Source organism: Anoplophora glabripennis, unplaced genomic scaffold (genome assembly GCF_000390285.2).
Source record: "Anoplophora glabripennis isolate ALB-LARVAE unplaced genomic scaffold, Agla_2.0 scaffold364, whole genome shotgun sequence".
Lineage (NCBI taxonomy): Eukaryota > Metazoa > Arthropoda > Insecta > Coleoptera > Cerambycidae > Anoplophora > Anoplophora glabripennis.
The window spans coordinates 157,917-176,142 of NW_019416465.1; the positions used below are offsets into that span (position 1 = coordinate 157,917).

General features: G+C 30.8%; 1 protein-coding gene across 1 annotated transcript in view; it reads right to left on the reverse strand.

Annotated features, from left to right (window-relative positions):
• LOC108911597 (serine proteinase stubble) overlaps nucleotides 1-18,226 on the reverse strand; it is a 116,054-nt gene that overhangs the window by 16,456 nt on the left and 81,372 nt on the right. The window contains exon 4 of the mRNA XM_018716574.1: nucleotides 4,374-4,609. Coding sequence (XP_018572090.1) covers nucleotides 4,374-4,609 — 236 coding nt within the window. The remainder of the gene's footprint in view (nucleotides 1-4,373; nucleotides 4,610-18,226) is intronic.

An 18,226-nucleotide genomic window follows, 5' to 3' on the forward strand; every position in this document is an offset into this window, starting at 1 on the left:
GTTTGGTTTGTAAAAAATATCGTTCTGATAAGTAACTTGATATCAGACAAGTAACAGCAACCTTTAGACTATAATTACGAGTAAATTTAATAAATATGTTAAAGCTAAATATTATTTCGACATTTTATTCCTCCAAATCATGAATATTCAGTGCCTAAATGGAGAAGGTCCATGAATAATACATCAGCGTTATTAAGATTCTTCGAGATACACGGTGAAAGCTTGATACTGTCATAAAAAGTTTTAGATTTCCTTTATCTGAAATTTAATATGATCATACTCGTACTATGACTCACTGGAAATAAATGAAAACTAATTTTATATTCACGTAAGTTTTAAGTGTCTTACAACGGTACCTAGGCCAAAAAATTGTACTTTTATGGACCAGTCTGCTGTTCCCTTGTAGGACCATAACAATATGAGTTTTGGTTGAGGTGCATATTTATTTTTTCCATCAATTTCAGTAATTCATCTTCATTAATCATTATCTTTGGTGTAGTATTTTTTAAATGAATTATTTTGCGGACGCAGATACTTCATGGACATACAAAAAAATTGGCGGAAACCAGAAGACCCAATTTGTAATTGATTAATTTAAATTTTTTAATTTTAATTATGTAAATATTATATCAGTGAATGTCCAACGGTTGTTATCTTCATATAAAAACATTTTTTCATTGCGGCGAATGAGTTTCGTTAAAATAAGGGTAAGAACATATCTGATGGTGCAGGTCTTTCACCCAACTCACCCAGATTGTGAAATGTATGATAACGATGCATAAAATACATGCTTAACAATTACATACATCTTATAATTATTGCTCTCTTTATTTTTTGTTACGTATCTACTACGATTCGCAAACCTGGTGTACAGACAATTATGCCAGCTTCAATTATAAATTTCAATAAATGGCGAAGGAGCCGGTGACTTGTATTATTATTTTTTAAATTTCAATTTTTGCAATATTTTAATATGTTTCTGTTCTACTGTCTATTAGATATCGATTTATTAAGTGATAGGCGGCAAATATGTTTGATTTTGTGGACACATTACAAATATTATTCCATCAAGATAGAACAACCATCTGTCAATACATGTAGTGTCAAGAATACGTAATTTTTTTTCCATTTGTTCACTCTGTACAAAAACATATACTTACAATTTATTGATTTTTTACTGAACAATCACCAAGGCTCCTTTTCCATTAAGCTTAATGTAAACAAATTCCCGTATTCGTATACATTTGTATGCATCATAATTGCTGCATAAATTTAAATTTAACAGGTGAATTAACCCCGCGATCGCGATCGATTTTAATTTGCTTAAACACACAAGGGTGGCATGGGTTATGTAAACACGATTTGCCGTCTATTCCCGCCAACCAGCCAGGAAATTATCAGTAATCTAAATGTACATCCAGTATATGTCTTTCTCGAGACTCTTAATTAGGGGATAGCTTGGATGTTAGCATTTTATCATTGCTTGCGGGAGGGCTATTGCGTTTTATAGCTCGAGCCTTTGGTGATTTAGGCTACGTTTGAATTAAGTCATAACTTTTAGGTTAATACCTTAATAAATAGCCACCCTTAAATATTTGACTTGGAACTATAAAGGGTCCCCCAGCCTGCGATATTTTACCTGTTCATTATACAAGTACGAATAAGAGAAAAATGTTATTATTACATTGGCGGAGTAACGCTCCCTAAGAGGGCTTCGCTATTATTGGTGGGTGTTTGAAAACTGTTTATTTTCTAGATATCTCCGAGTGTTGACATTGTACCTTTGAACTGATTGATTATAAATTCTAGATAATTTTGCAGTAAAAAGGTACTCTTGTATTATTTTAATAACTTTTGGATTGAAATTTATTTAATATTAGTAGCTATACTGTAAAGATATGTAAAACATGAAAACAGTTGAAAGCTCTTTATTGGACAAGGAAATATTAACATTTTCAAAACTAATTTAACCTGTTATTGAGATTTTTACGTATACTCATATCGCAATTCACTTATTTAAAAAACGCATGTTTTCTTTAAAAAAATGTGTTTTCTTTAAAAAAATGTGCATTTAAAAACCAAGACAATACATTTTTATGCAAGAAGTTTTTTGATTTTGTCTACTGAGATAAAACAGAAGTTAATAAACCTTTTTACCAAAATATAATAAGCTCGGGCAACATTAAACAGTCAAAAAATAATAAAAGCTAACTTGTATAGTATACAGGTTGTTACAAATTCGTTTCTCACTACATGGATCTCGAAAAAGGTAAGAGATACAAACTAGCTTAAATGGGGGCAAAGTTGCGTAATCAACCAACAGTGTGCCTTTAAAAAATCAAGGCTAACATGATTAGTTTTCGAAATATCTGAAAAAAAAACGAAATTTTGGAAATTCGTTTTTGTTTTATTTCAGCTTTGTTTGAGGTGATACTGAAAAAAGAACACTTACTCAACATCACTTTTTGCCCTCTATCGAATGGCATAATCAATTTTTATATATAACGTTTCGTCTCTCCAGGATCATCATCAACTTCATTTTTTTAAATACGACCCTAGAAATTTTATTACATTTCTTGCAAGTCTTCATGAGCCCCAATGTAAGCTACTTCGTACTTCTTACCGTTTCTGAGATCCCTGTAGTGAGAAGCGAATTTGTAACAGCCTGTATATTATACACATTTTTAAATAAACGTTGGTGCTTGCTGTTGTGCGTAATTTAATATCATAAATTAAAATTCAATTTTCAAAAGTAAATTTTTTCAAAAATATATTTATTTGTTACTATTATTACCTATTTATAGCAGGAATTTAATTTGTATGTTTAGCAGACGGTTTTTCCTGTTCCTGGAAAGTTTTAATCAATGACTTAAGGTGCAATCGGTAATAATCTATTCAATTCATTAAAATAATAATAATTTATGCTATGAAATGTAACTTTAAAGGATACAGAGGGCAAAAAAGTAATTATCTGTGACTGGGGAATGAATAACACATTTTAATTATGCTGATCAAACGTTGCCTTGTGGTAGGACTTCCTTAACTTTATTTTTGTCAGTATGACATTTCTAAGTCTTTGAAATAATGTTGCTTTTTCCCTTACTCGCTATACTAAAACGGCACTAATTATTTCTCGCAAAAAAATCACAAAAGCATAAATTATTTACACTCCTATTTCTTATTACTCATCATTTTAAATTACTTACAATTAAAAAATACATTTTTGTGGAATATAATATCCGCATGACAAAAGAGCAGTGCCTTCTGACTGTAAAATTGTTTAAAATTTCTAATTTTTGACACAGTTGAAAAGTCCTTATATAAAAATGTTACAGCAAAATTTATTTGCAGTTTAACTCCTGTCTAAAATTGAGTAAGTTGTCCGTTGAACATTAGATTCGCCGCCTAAGTATTCGAAATATTGTTGTTTTATCTTGGATGGTATCGAAAGTATCTGGAAAAAGTAGCATTGTAACTTTCATAGGATGAATCTCTTTATCCGTATTTATATCCTTTTTGTAAATTTTATTCGTAGAATACGTTGGTCAAATATTACATCCTATATTTGAGACACAAGAAGTTGCATATGCAAAGTAAAATTGGTGAAAAAATGAGCATATATGAGTTTCCAGACAAGCTGGTTAAGATTATGAGCCTAAAGTGATTCTCCCAAAAATTGCTTCTAAAAACATCGTAGCAATGCATGGCTCAATATAATATGTATTATTTTTTTTTGTCACCCCTGGTATACAGCCTTTAGTAACAAAATATGAAATATTGGACTTATTTTTAACAAAAGAGGTATACTTCCTTATTGAAAATGGCTAGTCAGTCAAAGTTGGGGAGATATTTTTGGTTTTATTTAGTATTTGGGATTTAATACTTCCAGGAATATTAACGTCTAAAATGCACATTTTGGTAATAAATTCAGAATAAATTATAATTATGATAAGTATTTTAAAATTATGTGTCTAAATGTGACCAAACGGGGTCGCAGGAATCGACTGCGACAACATTTATTTATTTATTATTATTCAATTTACTCTTTTGACGTATTAAACAAAAGCGTGTGTCTAAATTACATTTATTTTCACCTATTATATTCATTAAGCCTTTAATTTCCCGAAGAAAAAAAACCTTATTAGTATGTAGGATAAATCAACTTATTTTCACCTGAGGAATCTCGGATATCATTTGTGCCTCTTCATTTAAGTACACCCTGTATATAAACAGTACAGTACATTATTTGAAAAACAGTTATTCATGTATATCAAATATCTGTAAACAACAAAGAAAATGTGTTTCTCAGAACAGTTTTTTAATTTTTACAATTTTTCATGTTTTTGACAAGTTGTAGTGAAACATCAGCTCACCTCGCATGAGTCCTTCTGTCCGTTCGCGTAGCCCGCGCACAAGAACGATTCCAGGATGACTTTGGAATGCCCCGCTGTCCGGAACATCTCCTGACAAACGGGGTTTTCCATTATAGGCACTTGCACCTCCTGGAGTACGGAGGGCACGCCTCCTCCGTACTTCAGCCGTCCCCAGCCCGTCACCGTCGCCATCCTGCCGGTGAAATCGTCGCCGTCTCTCGGCAAGCAGATAGGAACTGAAAATAAATGTCAATCAAAAACAGTTCAGTGCCTATGATTTTTCGCCGGTATTTTGTATGGAGTTATTTAAATACTTCAACTTCTTATCATACGATTATACATACAGGGTGTCCCCGGTTCGGGTTGCCTATACCTGCAATGGATAAAAAATTTCAATTGTCAAAAAAAATCATTCTTCATACAAATTTTTGCTTGTTCAGAAACCCTTGGCAAGATAGTCATTTGTTCAGTTTAATGTACAGGATGTTCAAAAATTTGGAAAAGGTAAAAACAGTGAAAAGTAAAGTACCTTAAATCTTAACGCTACGTGAAAAAGTAATAGGGAAAAGTTGCTTGGAATTAAATTTTATGTTTAAATATGAAAGCATGGCCTTTTAGTTAATACTCGACATTCTGGGATATTCTAGGACTCTACTTATTTTTTAATACTTTCGAAAAAGCCATTCTATTTAAAAAATATTGCTTTATTGAAAAACAGATACACATGTTTGCATATCAATAATTTATTTTTTATACAGGGGGATCAAAAACTTCAAAAACATTAATCCAACATTTATTTTGAGAACACGGCAAAATCAGTATGTACGCGCCACTACAAAACTATTCTACATGAAGTCCGCCAAGTTCAACAAACCTCTCCAATCTTTTTCTAAATGCAGCGTAGTTCGAATGTATCATTTCTTCATTTACTTGGGCAGCAGCTTCAATTATCCTGCTTTTCAAGAAATCAACATTGTGTTGCACTGGTTCTCTGTACACTCTTTCTTTCGAGAAGCCCCAAAGGAAATAATCAAGCGGCGACAAGTCAGGGGACCTTGCTGGCAAACAAATAGGACCATATCTTCCTATCCACTTTTCTCGAAATTTTCTGTTAAACCAATTGCCGATTAGAATTGTTGAGTGAGCGGAACATCCATCTTGTTGGAAATACGCTTTTTGTCTATATTCCAAATGTTCTAATTCTGTCCAGAAAAACGTGTCTAGCATCTCCAGGTACGTATATTGATTCAAATTTGCTATTTGAGGTTTTTGATCCCCCTGCATAAAAAATAAATTATTAATATACAAACATGTGTATCTGTTTTTCAATAAAGCAATATTTTTTAAATAGAATGGCTTCTCCGAAAGTATTATAAAATAAGTAGAGTCCTAGAATATCCCAGAATGTCGAGTATTACCTAGAAGGCCATTCTTTCATATTTAAACATAAAATTTAATTCCAAGCAACTTTTTCCCATTACTTTTTCACGTAGCGTTAAGATTTAAGGTACTTTACTCTTCACTGTTTTTACCTTTTCCAAATTTTTTAACACCCTGTACATTAAATTGAACAAATGACTATCTTGCCAAGGGCTTCTGGACAAGCAAAAATTTTTATGAAGAATGATTTTTTTTGACAATTGAAATTTTGTATCCATTGCAGGTATAGGCAACCAGAACTGGGGACACCCTGTATATCCTGATGAAACTAAATATAAAAATTAAAAGTAGTAATGTACAGAGCATACTTAGCAGGTCTTAATTTGGAGATAATTTAAAAATAAAAATGTTTTTTAAATTATAAGTTTCATTTAATCAGAAATGAAATTTTAAAAACAACCATTTTTCAGTTCGAACATAAAGTGTTTGTTACGATAACTATTCTATAAATCATTACAGTTTGAAAATAAATAAAAAAATTATTCACCACACATTTAAATAATATGCATGTTTAAGTAAAATTTGCACGCCGCAAGCATTTGCAGAGGATAACCTTTAACTGTGTGATTTCTTTCAAATTTGGCGTTTTGACAAAGAAGTTCTTTTAAATAAATATGTATTTTATTAATAGCTAATTTAAATAAATTCAAGAAATTTTCTCAAAAATGCCATCAGATGAAGTAAAACAATGTTCTTCGCTTCCAAAATTCTACGTACGCAAAAGGTATTTAATCCCATAGACAAGACAGAAACAACTACATTGCCCATCTAACATTAGTTATATCAACAATATCTTGCAATAGCTAGTAACTAATAATTATCTAAAATAAACATTAAAAAAGATATGTCTAAATAAATATTATTGATACAAAATCATATAACTGACATGATGAAATTGTTAAATAATGTAATATTTCAAAGAAATATATTGTATATTTGTTGTTCTAGGATCATTCTTGGTAAAAGTGTTGAAAAAATGACTAAATTATCATACTAATTTTGCCCTTTCTACTAAAAATATATATTTTTTAATATACAGAGTGTCCTGCATAAAAACCGACACAGCGCAGGTGCATGTAGGGGTGTCCAAAATATTGTAATTTAACCAAACTTGCACCCCTGAGGAGTTATTAGCACCCAAAGTGGGGCCCAAAATTTCGAAAAGGTATTAATACCTCTGCAACACTTTACTGCAGAAGAACCAAATTTGATACATGATTTAAGTTTATTACTGGTCTTCTTCGACTATGACTTAAAGTTAATTGAAGCACTACAATTCATGTATCATCTGTATCATCATCATGTATCATGTTCATGTATTCATTGGGGATGAGTCACCCCTAAAATTGTACCGAACTTTTTTTTCATTGACCGAATTCAAAAATAATAATATTAATTCACAGCAGAATTTAATTTTAAAAATTTTTTTACTCCTGTTAAATTTTAAAAAACTAGGTTTTCAAGATAAACTGTATTAACTGACACAATAATTTAACAGTGTTTATTTGAAAATAATGGAAAAGTCAGTAGTAGGCTTTATCTTTCAAATTTGACAATTGGCCAAATAAATTTTACTTCACTTCTCTCCTAATTCTACAAAAAGAAAACAAGTACCTAGGTAGTTTTTAAATAAGCTAAGATTGTATTTAGTAAAAAACACAAATAAATAATAAAAATAATAATTGAAAGCATCGAGATAGACACAATTATTTTAAAGAATATTAAGTACAATACAATGCAGTTTGAAAAAATATGTAATGATAGTTAAAACTAAAGGAATTGTTCAAAATGGGCACCATTTTCCCTGATACATAAATTTATTCTTTGCCGGAAATTGAAGTTTACTCTGTCTAACAAATGGTGATTGTTTCTTATAAGGTTACATTTATTTGTAATACGATTCCACAAATTTTCTCGGGATTCAACTGGCGAAGAATAAACAAAATCCTTCAATGTTCCCCAAAGGAAATAATCACATTTGTTGAGGTCTGGTGATCGTGGTGGCCAATTTTGGGGACAATTATTTCCTCGTCCTATCCATTTATTTAAGGAGAGGCATACAGAACAAAACAGCTGCACAATTAAATAAATGTGCAAACTCGCAATACTACAGTAGATACTAAAATTGTTCCCAATTTGCTTCTTGCAACTTCATTTTTCTCCAAAATGATACGTGCTACCGATTTTCGACGAGTATACATTTTTTTTGTAGTATGCTTTAGAGTTTACAGAACCTTTTAGAAATATAATAAATTTTGACTTTTAACATATTTTTTTTTCGTTTGTACCCCCTTCAGTTACCTGTATCGGCGACACTGCTTTTCAGAAAGAAACTGTTTGCACATTAAGAAAAAAACTTTTCATGAACTACCCCTATTATTCTTTCATGGGGAACTTGCACAAAAGTTTTTTTGAAACATGAACGGGACACCCCGTATATTTCTGATAAAAATTTCATTCAAATCTGATATTTTAAAAATAATTTAACATGAAAGTTTAGTAAAGTAAAATTTTCTTAATATTGCATATTATTTATTATACTTTTGATACTTAATTAAGATAAGGCGATTCACCAATCACGTTAAAACGTTCAATAGCTATATTTCTTCTAGGTAAGAATTTCGAAAATAGCATTAATTTTTTGTATATTGGTAGTCCCTACTACACCTTACTAGTGTTTTTTTTTTGTATTTGCAGACTTAAATATCCTGCGTATTAAAAAGGATTGATTTATAATGAATACTTATAATGAAACATACTGTATTATTTCTGAAAATTTCTGTGACATTTCATATATATTGTATGAATTATTTCACCTTTGCTTTTCTTTTAAAATTTTTTTCAATTAGCTGTTTCATATAGTTCTCTGGTACCACGTTGTTTCAATAATGTTTTCTTTTTATTTTCTGCATTTTATTCCTTAAAGAATAGGTATCTAATTAAAGTTTGGAAATTCCGTTAATGTTTTAATTTCGAGCGCTGGTATTATTCTTCTTTAAAGAGAAAACTTTCCTCCTACGAATGTTATATTTCATCTAAACGTAAAGCAAATGTTTTGTTCAGTCACAGCCAACTATACAAAGTTGGAATCAGTTTCTTTCTACTTCTAATTTCAGCTGTTCCCGGCTAAATTGTATTACCCCGACTAGTTGAATTACAAAGTCCCGGGTTTCTCATAAATATTCCATTTAACTCGATCTGGTCTGTTACTCTATGGTGCGAATTCGGTGAACAGAAAAGAAACTTTTCTTTGACACATCGAATTAGATGAAAAAACTGGAGGCTTTGGAAAAGAATGCTTTACTTTACCAAACAGTCTGTACAGGGTGTTTGTAATTCTTGCAGCTATAATACATGTAGTAAATTTGACCAGTTGTTAAAGAAAATAATAACAAATTTTCCTCCTCCTTTATTCTTTCTGATGAAACAAAAATAAATAAATAAATAAATATTTAAGTAAGTAATAAATCACACTTCTTGTATTCAACAGCCTATGGGAATGTTTTCAAATGGTACCTATATAATTAATTTGCAGTTAAATGAATAAAAATATGCCTGAATATTCCTCAAATATGTCTTTATTGAAATTGTCTGTAACTAAATGATTCATGACTTTATAATTATTTTTATTAAGTTTCGGATACATATCATAATTAATTGTTTTCGTCAAAATCATTGACAGTATCGGCTGTGAAATATATGAAAGTTATTTCCCTAACACCTCGCACAAATAATATAAAAGCGTTTTATCGTCTTTAAGAGGTCGTTTTAGAAAAACACTGGAAACATTTACTTTAATGACATTGCGTCTTCGAAAACACATTGAAGTAATCATTTGCTACAACAGGCGTCAAGTACAATATTCATCTCTTGTGTTTATTTCATTTTCTCGTATTTCAATTTGCCCTTAATACAGCTCTATATCGTTTATACTCGCTGATGCCTACCTACACAAATTTACCCTACTACCGACATTATTTAATTTGTGACAGGTATTTGTTTACCATCTGGAAAATTGGATGAGAATTTGAGCCTTTATTTTATATACCCCTGGATAAAGACGTTGTAGTTACAGTGAGTGAGTGGTGTAATTTGATAATTATTAAGTCTTGAGGCTGTAACGGACCTTTTTTTTCATTTGCAGGAAAATTTATTCTCTTCATTGCTTTAAGGTATTTGTGTGATGCCAAATGAAGATTATTTATACATACATAGATCCGATAACTAGAAATTAAAGAAAATAGAAATAGAAAATATGTTTATAAATTCATCAGAATGAATGCTTACGAACTTTTTCCACATTTTCCTGGTCGAAATTGTTTTCTTATCCTATTTGGCCGGAATTTATTTCGGTTTTGAATTTTAATACAAAATTTTGTTTTTGCGCTTTTCTAAGTTAAAAAAATTGTTATTTCACTACAATATTTACGTAGATGGGTCAACTAAGTGACCTGCTTGCTCTGCAGATTTAACTTGATCCTTCCATGTTACTTAAAAAATTTATCGGGCATAATTTGAATGATTGGTTAATTTAAGTAAAAAAATATGTACAAATTGATATTTTTTTAAAACCAGTAGCTTTAAATGACAAAAAGAATGGACTGTGCGTGTATAGAAATATATTTCAAAAATCCACTGTGATGATCACCTTGTATATTTCATACAAGGTGATTCACAACTTATTAAAAAAAATTGGGAATAGATGCGGTATGAGAAATGGAATCATTATCGTAAAAAAATTTTTGCACAATCCTTATAGTTTCCGAAAAAAAGTTATTGAAGTTGTAGTACTTTCAACCAATACATAGCTGGACAACTGTAGTCTCTAGAGTCATTTGTAATACGCTTGGAGATTAGCGTGGCCTCAGCGACTCCAAATACTGAAATCCGATTTTACAATTAGTCATTGCGATAGTATTTACAATAGTTTTTTAGTAGTTAGTGTCAAAAATGGTTTACGTGTATAGCAACTCAAAGTTGATGGATATCGATTTAATTTATAGTGAAACAAGACAATATTTGTATTAGTTCGTAGAAACTGTGTAATACGGGTCGAAATGTGTTTACACGTCGGTGGACAAAATTTTTAACAGTTGTTGTAACATCAGATATGTCAAATTACTTTATTAAGTAAAACAAAAATTAATTTTATTAATTAATAATAATAGCGACAAAAGCAGTTGCTATAAAATTTTATTTATTTCTTTCCATACGAAATTTTTTCAAGTTTTTGTCCGTTTTTATCACACTCTGCCGCCATGCTGGTCGCATTGTGCGATGCCAGGTTTTACAGTGGAAAGTTTCCAGTGCCGTGCAGAAGTGTATTTTTAAATCGAACTCGCTTTTTGATTTTATCTTTACAGAATTGTATTTGTAAGAGTCCTCTGTACATCCTAATTTTTTTTTGGATAAGTTCTAAATCACCTGGTATAAGTATGTTATTAAATAAGTTTTGTAAAATAAGTACATACATTCGATTAGTATGGTGACTACATGGATTGGAATAACGAATTTTTTATAAATTAAAAAAAGAAAAATAGACATTTCACTACAAATAAAATATTAAATGATTTACAGTTAAAGAGGTAGTTGCATAAAATAAATTTTATTGACATTTTACCAGTATTTTCGGGTTCAAACTAATTATTTTTTGTAAATTACAAAAATTGGACAGATTTTAATATTTTCTCATGTGGATTTTCTTCGGTTCGGCGAACTTTTTGTATAAAAAAAGTAATAGAAGTTTCACTTACATTAGAATTAAAGTCATATATCACAAATTTACATATTTCTTTTTCCAAATACAACACTACATCAACTTATTGGTTTTAAGAACTTCTCCTGTATATTTTTCAAAATTTTTTCACCTTTGGCAATAAAATACACACATATAATTTGTAATAGCATACATTACATATATCAGTATAGTAAGTATACTGATATATGAAAAAAAATATTATTTTATTGTGGTAGTTGATTTGATGGTGGTTTTTTATTTACTTGTGATACATCTTTTTGATAATTTCAGTATTTTGCTGCGCTCAAAAAAATACGTATTTATAAATAATTATTTACTTGTAATAAAAAAAAAATCAATTAATTTGCAAAAATATCAATACACTTATTTTATATTTCGAAAACTATATACGTTTTTATTTTGAAAACATAAAATTTACATAAAAAATATGGAATAACAGCTGTAATTTAAACACCGAATAGTCAAATTTTACAGATATTTTCTACTAATGCATGTGCAACTCAACAATTTTTCGGTCATTTTTATGCAAAACGGTACCATTTGTGCTACTTCTTTGAAAACACCCTGTATATTATGGTAGGAATTCATCGAGTCAAATAGAAGTATATGACTTAATTTAATGTGATGTTTTTTTGCACATTAAGTAACATTTATCATTAAAATATTCATATTCATGTGCTTAACATCAGGTAAAATTAAAAAATATTTATCTGTTGGACTAGAAAAAGTACTTGATTCTTGAAGTACTTCAAATATGACTTCTTGGCTTTACTTGACATTCAAATCAAGTAACTTGCAAATCATATCGCAAAAGTTTGTACAGTTAATTGTTAATTATGTTTAGAGAAACATTTTGTTTTAAATAATTTAATACTCTTTTGATTTCAGAAAATATCATTTAATTTAGACACAAACGTCATACCCAAACGTTTGTTATTTACGCAATTATTAATTAAAGCAGAATATTCCGTTGACGTTTTCTGCCTGTTTACCGAATTGATGAAAGCTTCCAGAAATAGAATACGTCCTGGTGTTCTAAACTGGGACCCGGCTTGCATACGAAATATTCGAGTCTCACGGTTCCTATATTTGGCATGAGAAATTCCGTGTCGTACGTAAATCGAACAGATTTAATTAAAGACAGTAGAAAGTGGTCTAATGTTCGTCATCATGCACTGAATTGTAATGAATACCTAATTCGCTAATTCTCTAATGAAGCGGTACGATCATGAAGCACTCGGCAAATTTGAATTTGGAGGCCTACTCTCCTTAAATTAGTTCCTGAATTCTGATTTTGGCTTAATACGATATTTTAGGACTGAGGTCTCCAAGAAGTAATTACTTATTTAGTTGGTTGTACAACTGTGAATAGAAAAAGTTTCAAACCTAAACTATTTATGGTACTTTATAAAATAGCTTTATCAGTTTCTTTCTTTAAATTACTTTATACGTTTTAGGTTGGAAACATTTTTTTTCCACAGCTTGTGCAGCTGTGTAGTTGTTTAGAGTTTTGGTGCGAGAGTTGTGCCTTTTTTATTTTTTTTGTGATTTCCTGTGGCAGAAGTTTTTATGGACTTTTGCTTACAAAATTTGTTTCATTTAGGAAAAAAATGTGATAATGGGTTCTAGACTAATTCGATTCTCTTAAAATCATTTCTGAAATTTGTTTCTTGCTAAACATTGATTGCCACGAGATAATCGATTTTTTCCAAACTATTTAAGTAGATTGTCAACGGCGCATCCGCCAAATTATAGAAATAATTATGTACTTTCAGTATACGTTTTTTGCAATATGTTATATATGTATGTGCGATGATATAATCTAAGTTTTAAAGTTTAACAACAGTTTAATATATTCTGTATGTTTCTGTTTGTTGTTTAATATTTCATTTTATTCTTACAGATGAGCTGAAACTTATTTTAAAATTTAGAACACATGCGATAGTACAGAAATATTAGTTAATAATCGCCACATTTTTGTAAGCATAAGCGATTACGTACAGTAATATTGTTCCCATTTTCGAACTTGTAAGTTTATTTATCGTATAGGAAAAGTACAGTAACACAATTTGAATTTAGTAGTTGCCAACCAAATGTGTCACGCCACGCCTATATCTAATTGAAATTTATTCAATTAAAATGCTGATAAAATTTTATTTATTTATTTTAAAATTAATTAATATCTTGAAGGACATAAACAGTATAAACATACATGCGGTCGTGGACTTGCTATCAGAAACCCTAAGCCGCCTTTGCAGAATCATCGCTGAAGAATCTGACAGTGAAAAACGAGAAACTTTTAGAAGCATTGGATGCGATCAGTTATTGAGTTGTCTCAGGAGTAGTTCCATCCGTAGCGACTTTAGAACCAACAACAAGAACTGAAATGAATGTCAGGGTAGACCCAGGGGTCCTGATAGTGGGATCTAACTTCCACACAGCCTAGCCCGAGAGCAACAAGAGCATGTCAAAGATTCTTAGCTATGGTTAAGGAGCTGTACCTAATGTTCCTGCTGGCGACCAGGTACATAGGTCACACATAATAATACGAAAGACCATCGGACTTCAAATAGAATAAACACTTTTTTATCAGATTTAGATAAAATATAACACAGGTATTGTGAAATAACTACGAGAATTAGCCCATAAGTCGGAGACCTGTGCGGGAGAGGAGGCGGCATGTTATTATTAGGCAGGCCGCATTTGCGCCTAGGAACGACTTATGTTGGTAGGCCCTAACCACCATTCAGTGCAGGAATGAGGGAAACCTGGAAAACCTCATTAATTAGGGGGGTGGTCAAATGCCAACCGGTGTCAATCTCTCACATTGACCCTAGCCAACATTCTTCCACCCTACCATACCTGCACAGAGGGTGCCAATCCTCCGTACAAGCATAGCTAATCTACGGTCTACCGGTCGCGGGAATCGAACCCGGGCAGAAATTTGCACACGATTTAAGTACTGACGCCTTAAGCCCTGCGGCTATCGACCGATAAATAAATATAAATTGCATTAGAATTGCTTTTTCCTTAGATCCATAATTAAATAAAAACATTATTTTTATTTGTTCTTTGCAGTACTCTAATTCTTTAAAAGTTTTAATTGATGTGTTTATGGAATCATTTTGCATTATTTTAGCTAATTCCCAGTTTTCCTGAACTACGGAGTTTTCTATTTTTTTTATTAAATTTAATGCATGTACTTATTTATTTATTAAAAAAATTACTATAAAAGTGATTTTTGTTTCATTGTAAACAATATAATAATCAGTAGTTCCCTTTAATCGTTTATAAATATACCGAATTTTTTATTTTTCTTTTAATAATTTTGAATATATTTGAATCAACAATATTCTTGATATGTATTATAGGCATGTATTGTAAATTCAAGCTGCATACCAAATTAGAATAAAATCTTTATTTATAATTGGATTGATGTAAGTGAATACATTGAAAGTATTGAGTGAAACACTGAGTTAAATTATCTTTTTACTTATGCATTTCGATAATTTTACTCGTTTATGACAATATTTGAACAAAACATGATTATTAATCACACTCCAATATAACAACGGTTATAATGATACTATAAAAAATATTTATAGTAAATTTCTACCTAAATCTGAGTTAATATTTCCAAAGCCTTCATTGAGGAGTTGTTCTTTTGACAATGTTTTCCTCCCCGCCCAATTCACATTTAATTGGTAGCTCACAGATAAGTTTAAAATTGCAAGTATATTACGGTTATCGCCGGTGAAACTAAGTGCAGTGACTAAATTCCAGTAGGTCCTAGTTAAGATTCAGTTAACTGAATGATTTATTAAATTCTAAGTAATTTACAAGAACATTTACTCTATTCATCCTATTCGTTTTATTCGTCAAATCTCTAATCTAATCGTCCCATTAGTTTCTGTTTTGTAAATGTAAAAAGTTTCATGACTACGATGTCAGCTGTATTGACAAAAGATTAAATAGGAAAGTAGGTATATGGCGTCTATGTAATTTCGCTATAATTGACCACTAATGCAAAAAATTAAATGGTCAAAAGAATTTCCGAAATGTTTCCGTGATTTTTGACAGACTGTAGGTATTTAGGTGAAAAATGGTCGTATCGGGAATTAAAACAAAGCATTTTGAAGCTCTAAGATTCCAGTTTTTAGATTTTTTCTCTGGGTCCACGGACTTTTTCAGCTAAGCCTTTGCGTGGACCAATTAGTTTGTTTATTCAACTTCAATTTCCTTTTTTTTATTTCGATAGGACCACTTTTCATCGAAATATCGGACTTTTAATGGAAAAGGATTTCGAAAACTGGAATAAATGTCCTACAACATGCTGCCGCAACTTTTCGGCAATTTTTTTTTCATCTTTTACACAAATTTTAAAAAACAGGAAAAAGGGTAATTTATGGTTTTTTAGAAAATTTACGGCTAAATTAGAAATATTCACGAAATGACTAATGTTAAGCATGACATTTACAGTTCGATATACCCAGAAGAACCCTGTGAACTTTCATCTCGATCTAGCGAACCGTTTCTTTGTTTCAAACAGTGAAACTTTAGAAAACAATTAAAACGTCACGTTTTTTGAGCTTAAACACTTCATAATCATGATTAAAATGGAAAAATTTTTTTACCGCAAATAACGTTTAAATTGACGGTCCAGGCAATGGCTTAGCTGAAAAAAATTTCTGCAAATTTTTTTATTGCTGATATGATAACCGTAGCTCCTAAAAAATTTCGACCGAAAAATGTAAAAACTAGAATCTTAGAGCTTCAAACTGCTTTTTTTTAATTCCTGATACGACCATTTTTCATCTAAATACCTACAGACTGTCAAAAGTCAGAGAAAAATTTCGGAAATTTTTTTGACCCTTTAATTTTTTGCATTAGTTTAGTTAAATTTAATTTATATCAGGGATCAATTCTTTAATAATTTCACTCATAAAATTGTTGTTGCATTCATATTAACTGAATGAAAATTTCCGTGCCAACAAAAATTAATACTTAATTGAGTGCTACGTGAGTGAAATATCACCCAATTGTTTTAAAGCGTAGAAAATTTTTACAAAAAATTGTAAAGCAGAATTTGCCATTAAAGCTTGGCCAAGCATTTTAATTACTCCGTATGTAACAGATATTTGAAAACTGACTACATGAATTTTAATCACGTATCGTTTTAAATTATTATGCTTTATCATATTTCGAACAGTTTTCGGCTTGATCACGGATGTTGGCATGTTTAGCTAAAATCCATCGAAACTATATCTGTTGGTCATGGTTTGTAGCGATACGCAGCAATATGAACCACACAACATGCCTGTAATTAGGTTCTCTGTGCACAGAAAATTGTTTTTAGCGATCGCATTCACAGTTATATGCATTTCACCACCCCTTGCGGGTGTTTATTTCAAACGAGCGCTTGGATCTACAACGAATTCTGGTTTAATTTAATTTAAACTCAACGAATCAAACAGTGAATATTCATTTGGTATATTGTATGTGTATTTGTAAATATTTGTTTTAGGTATAGCGACAACCGAATTATTTAGCAGCACTGCACTATTAGTTCCAGGTGGTAGAGCATTCGAGGCGTTTGTATTTGAAGTCATCTATTTTGTTGTACAGAAAAATTCCAAATATTATGTAGAATAAGAATCCGAGTTTGCCTGTTCGATAAAACCATTGCTAAATTCAGGGGAACAACAAACATACAAAAAGAACGAAAAATTACCCGTTTTTCGACATATTTTTTCCTGTAACATTGAAAGTAAGCCATAAATAAAAAAGCCATTCTTTATTTTTTGTTTATTTGGCGATTTTCTATAAAGCTGCGAATAAAAAAAGTTGAATTTTGCATTAACAATGGGCAAACAATAGTAGAAAATAATATGTGTATCTGGAGCAATTTTTAAAATAAGTAAATATTTATAAATATCGATGAAACTTTGTGAACAAATAGTAAAACATATACCAATTCTACCATAAAAATTTTGCAACGATCGATCTCGTGGTGTTCGATTGACAGAAAAGTTTATCGCGTACCGTGGGCGTGGGTTTAAATTAAGGGCACACATTTATTTAGAGATACTTGTCATGATAAACAGTGATCAATACTAAAAATACACTTTTATAACCGTTTAGATTTTTTTTTAAATTTCTCAACATTTGACTCTATAAACAATTATTTATTTATTGCCCAGGGAATTTTCTATGCAAACGACAAAAGCTTGCAGACATAAAAACTATGTCGTAACCTCTTGCTTTTTAGCCAAATACGACATCATTCTACTGTGTAGATTCTGAGATATAGAAGCGTAAAGTTAATAATAATTTATAGTTTACGTAATCGTCAACTACAAGTACTTTCAATATCAGTTTAGTGCATTTTCGGCAGATAAAAGCTTAATGAAAGAAAAATCAAGAAAGGTACCGTGGTCACTGGAATTTCTTGGCAGAGCGGGAGTGGGGATGACTGAGAGCAGCTGCGCTGCCGCGCGCCGCGTGGGTTTTAAAATGCGTATGGGCGTTAAAAGATGACTTTTCTCGGGAACCGTAGCACTTATCAAGACGATTTTTTTTAAATTTGATATAGCAAAATGAGAGAAATACGAATATGTCATCAAAAATAAATAATTTTTGCACGTATTTTGAGTTT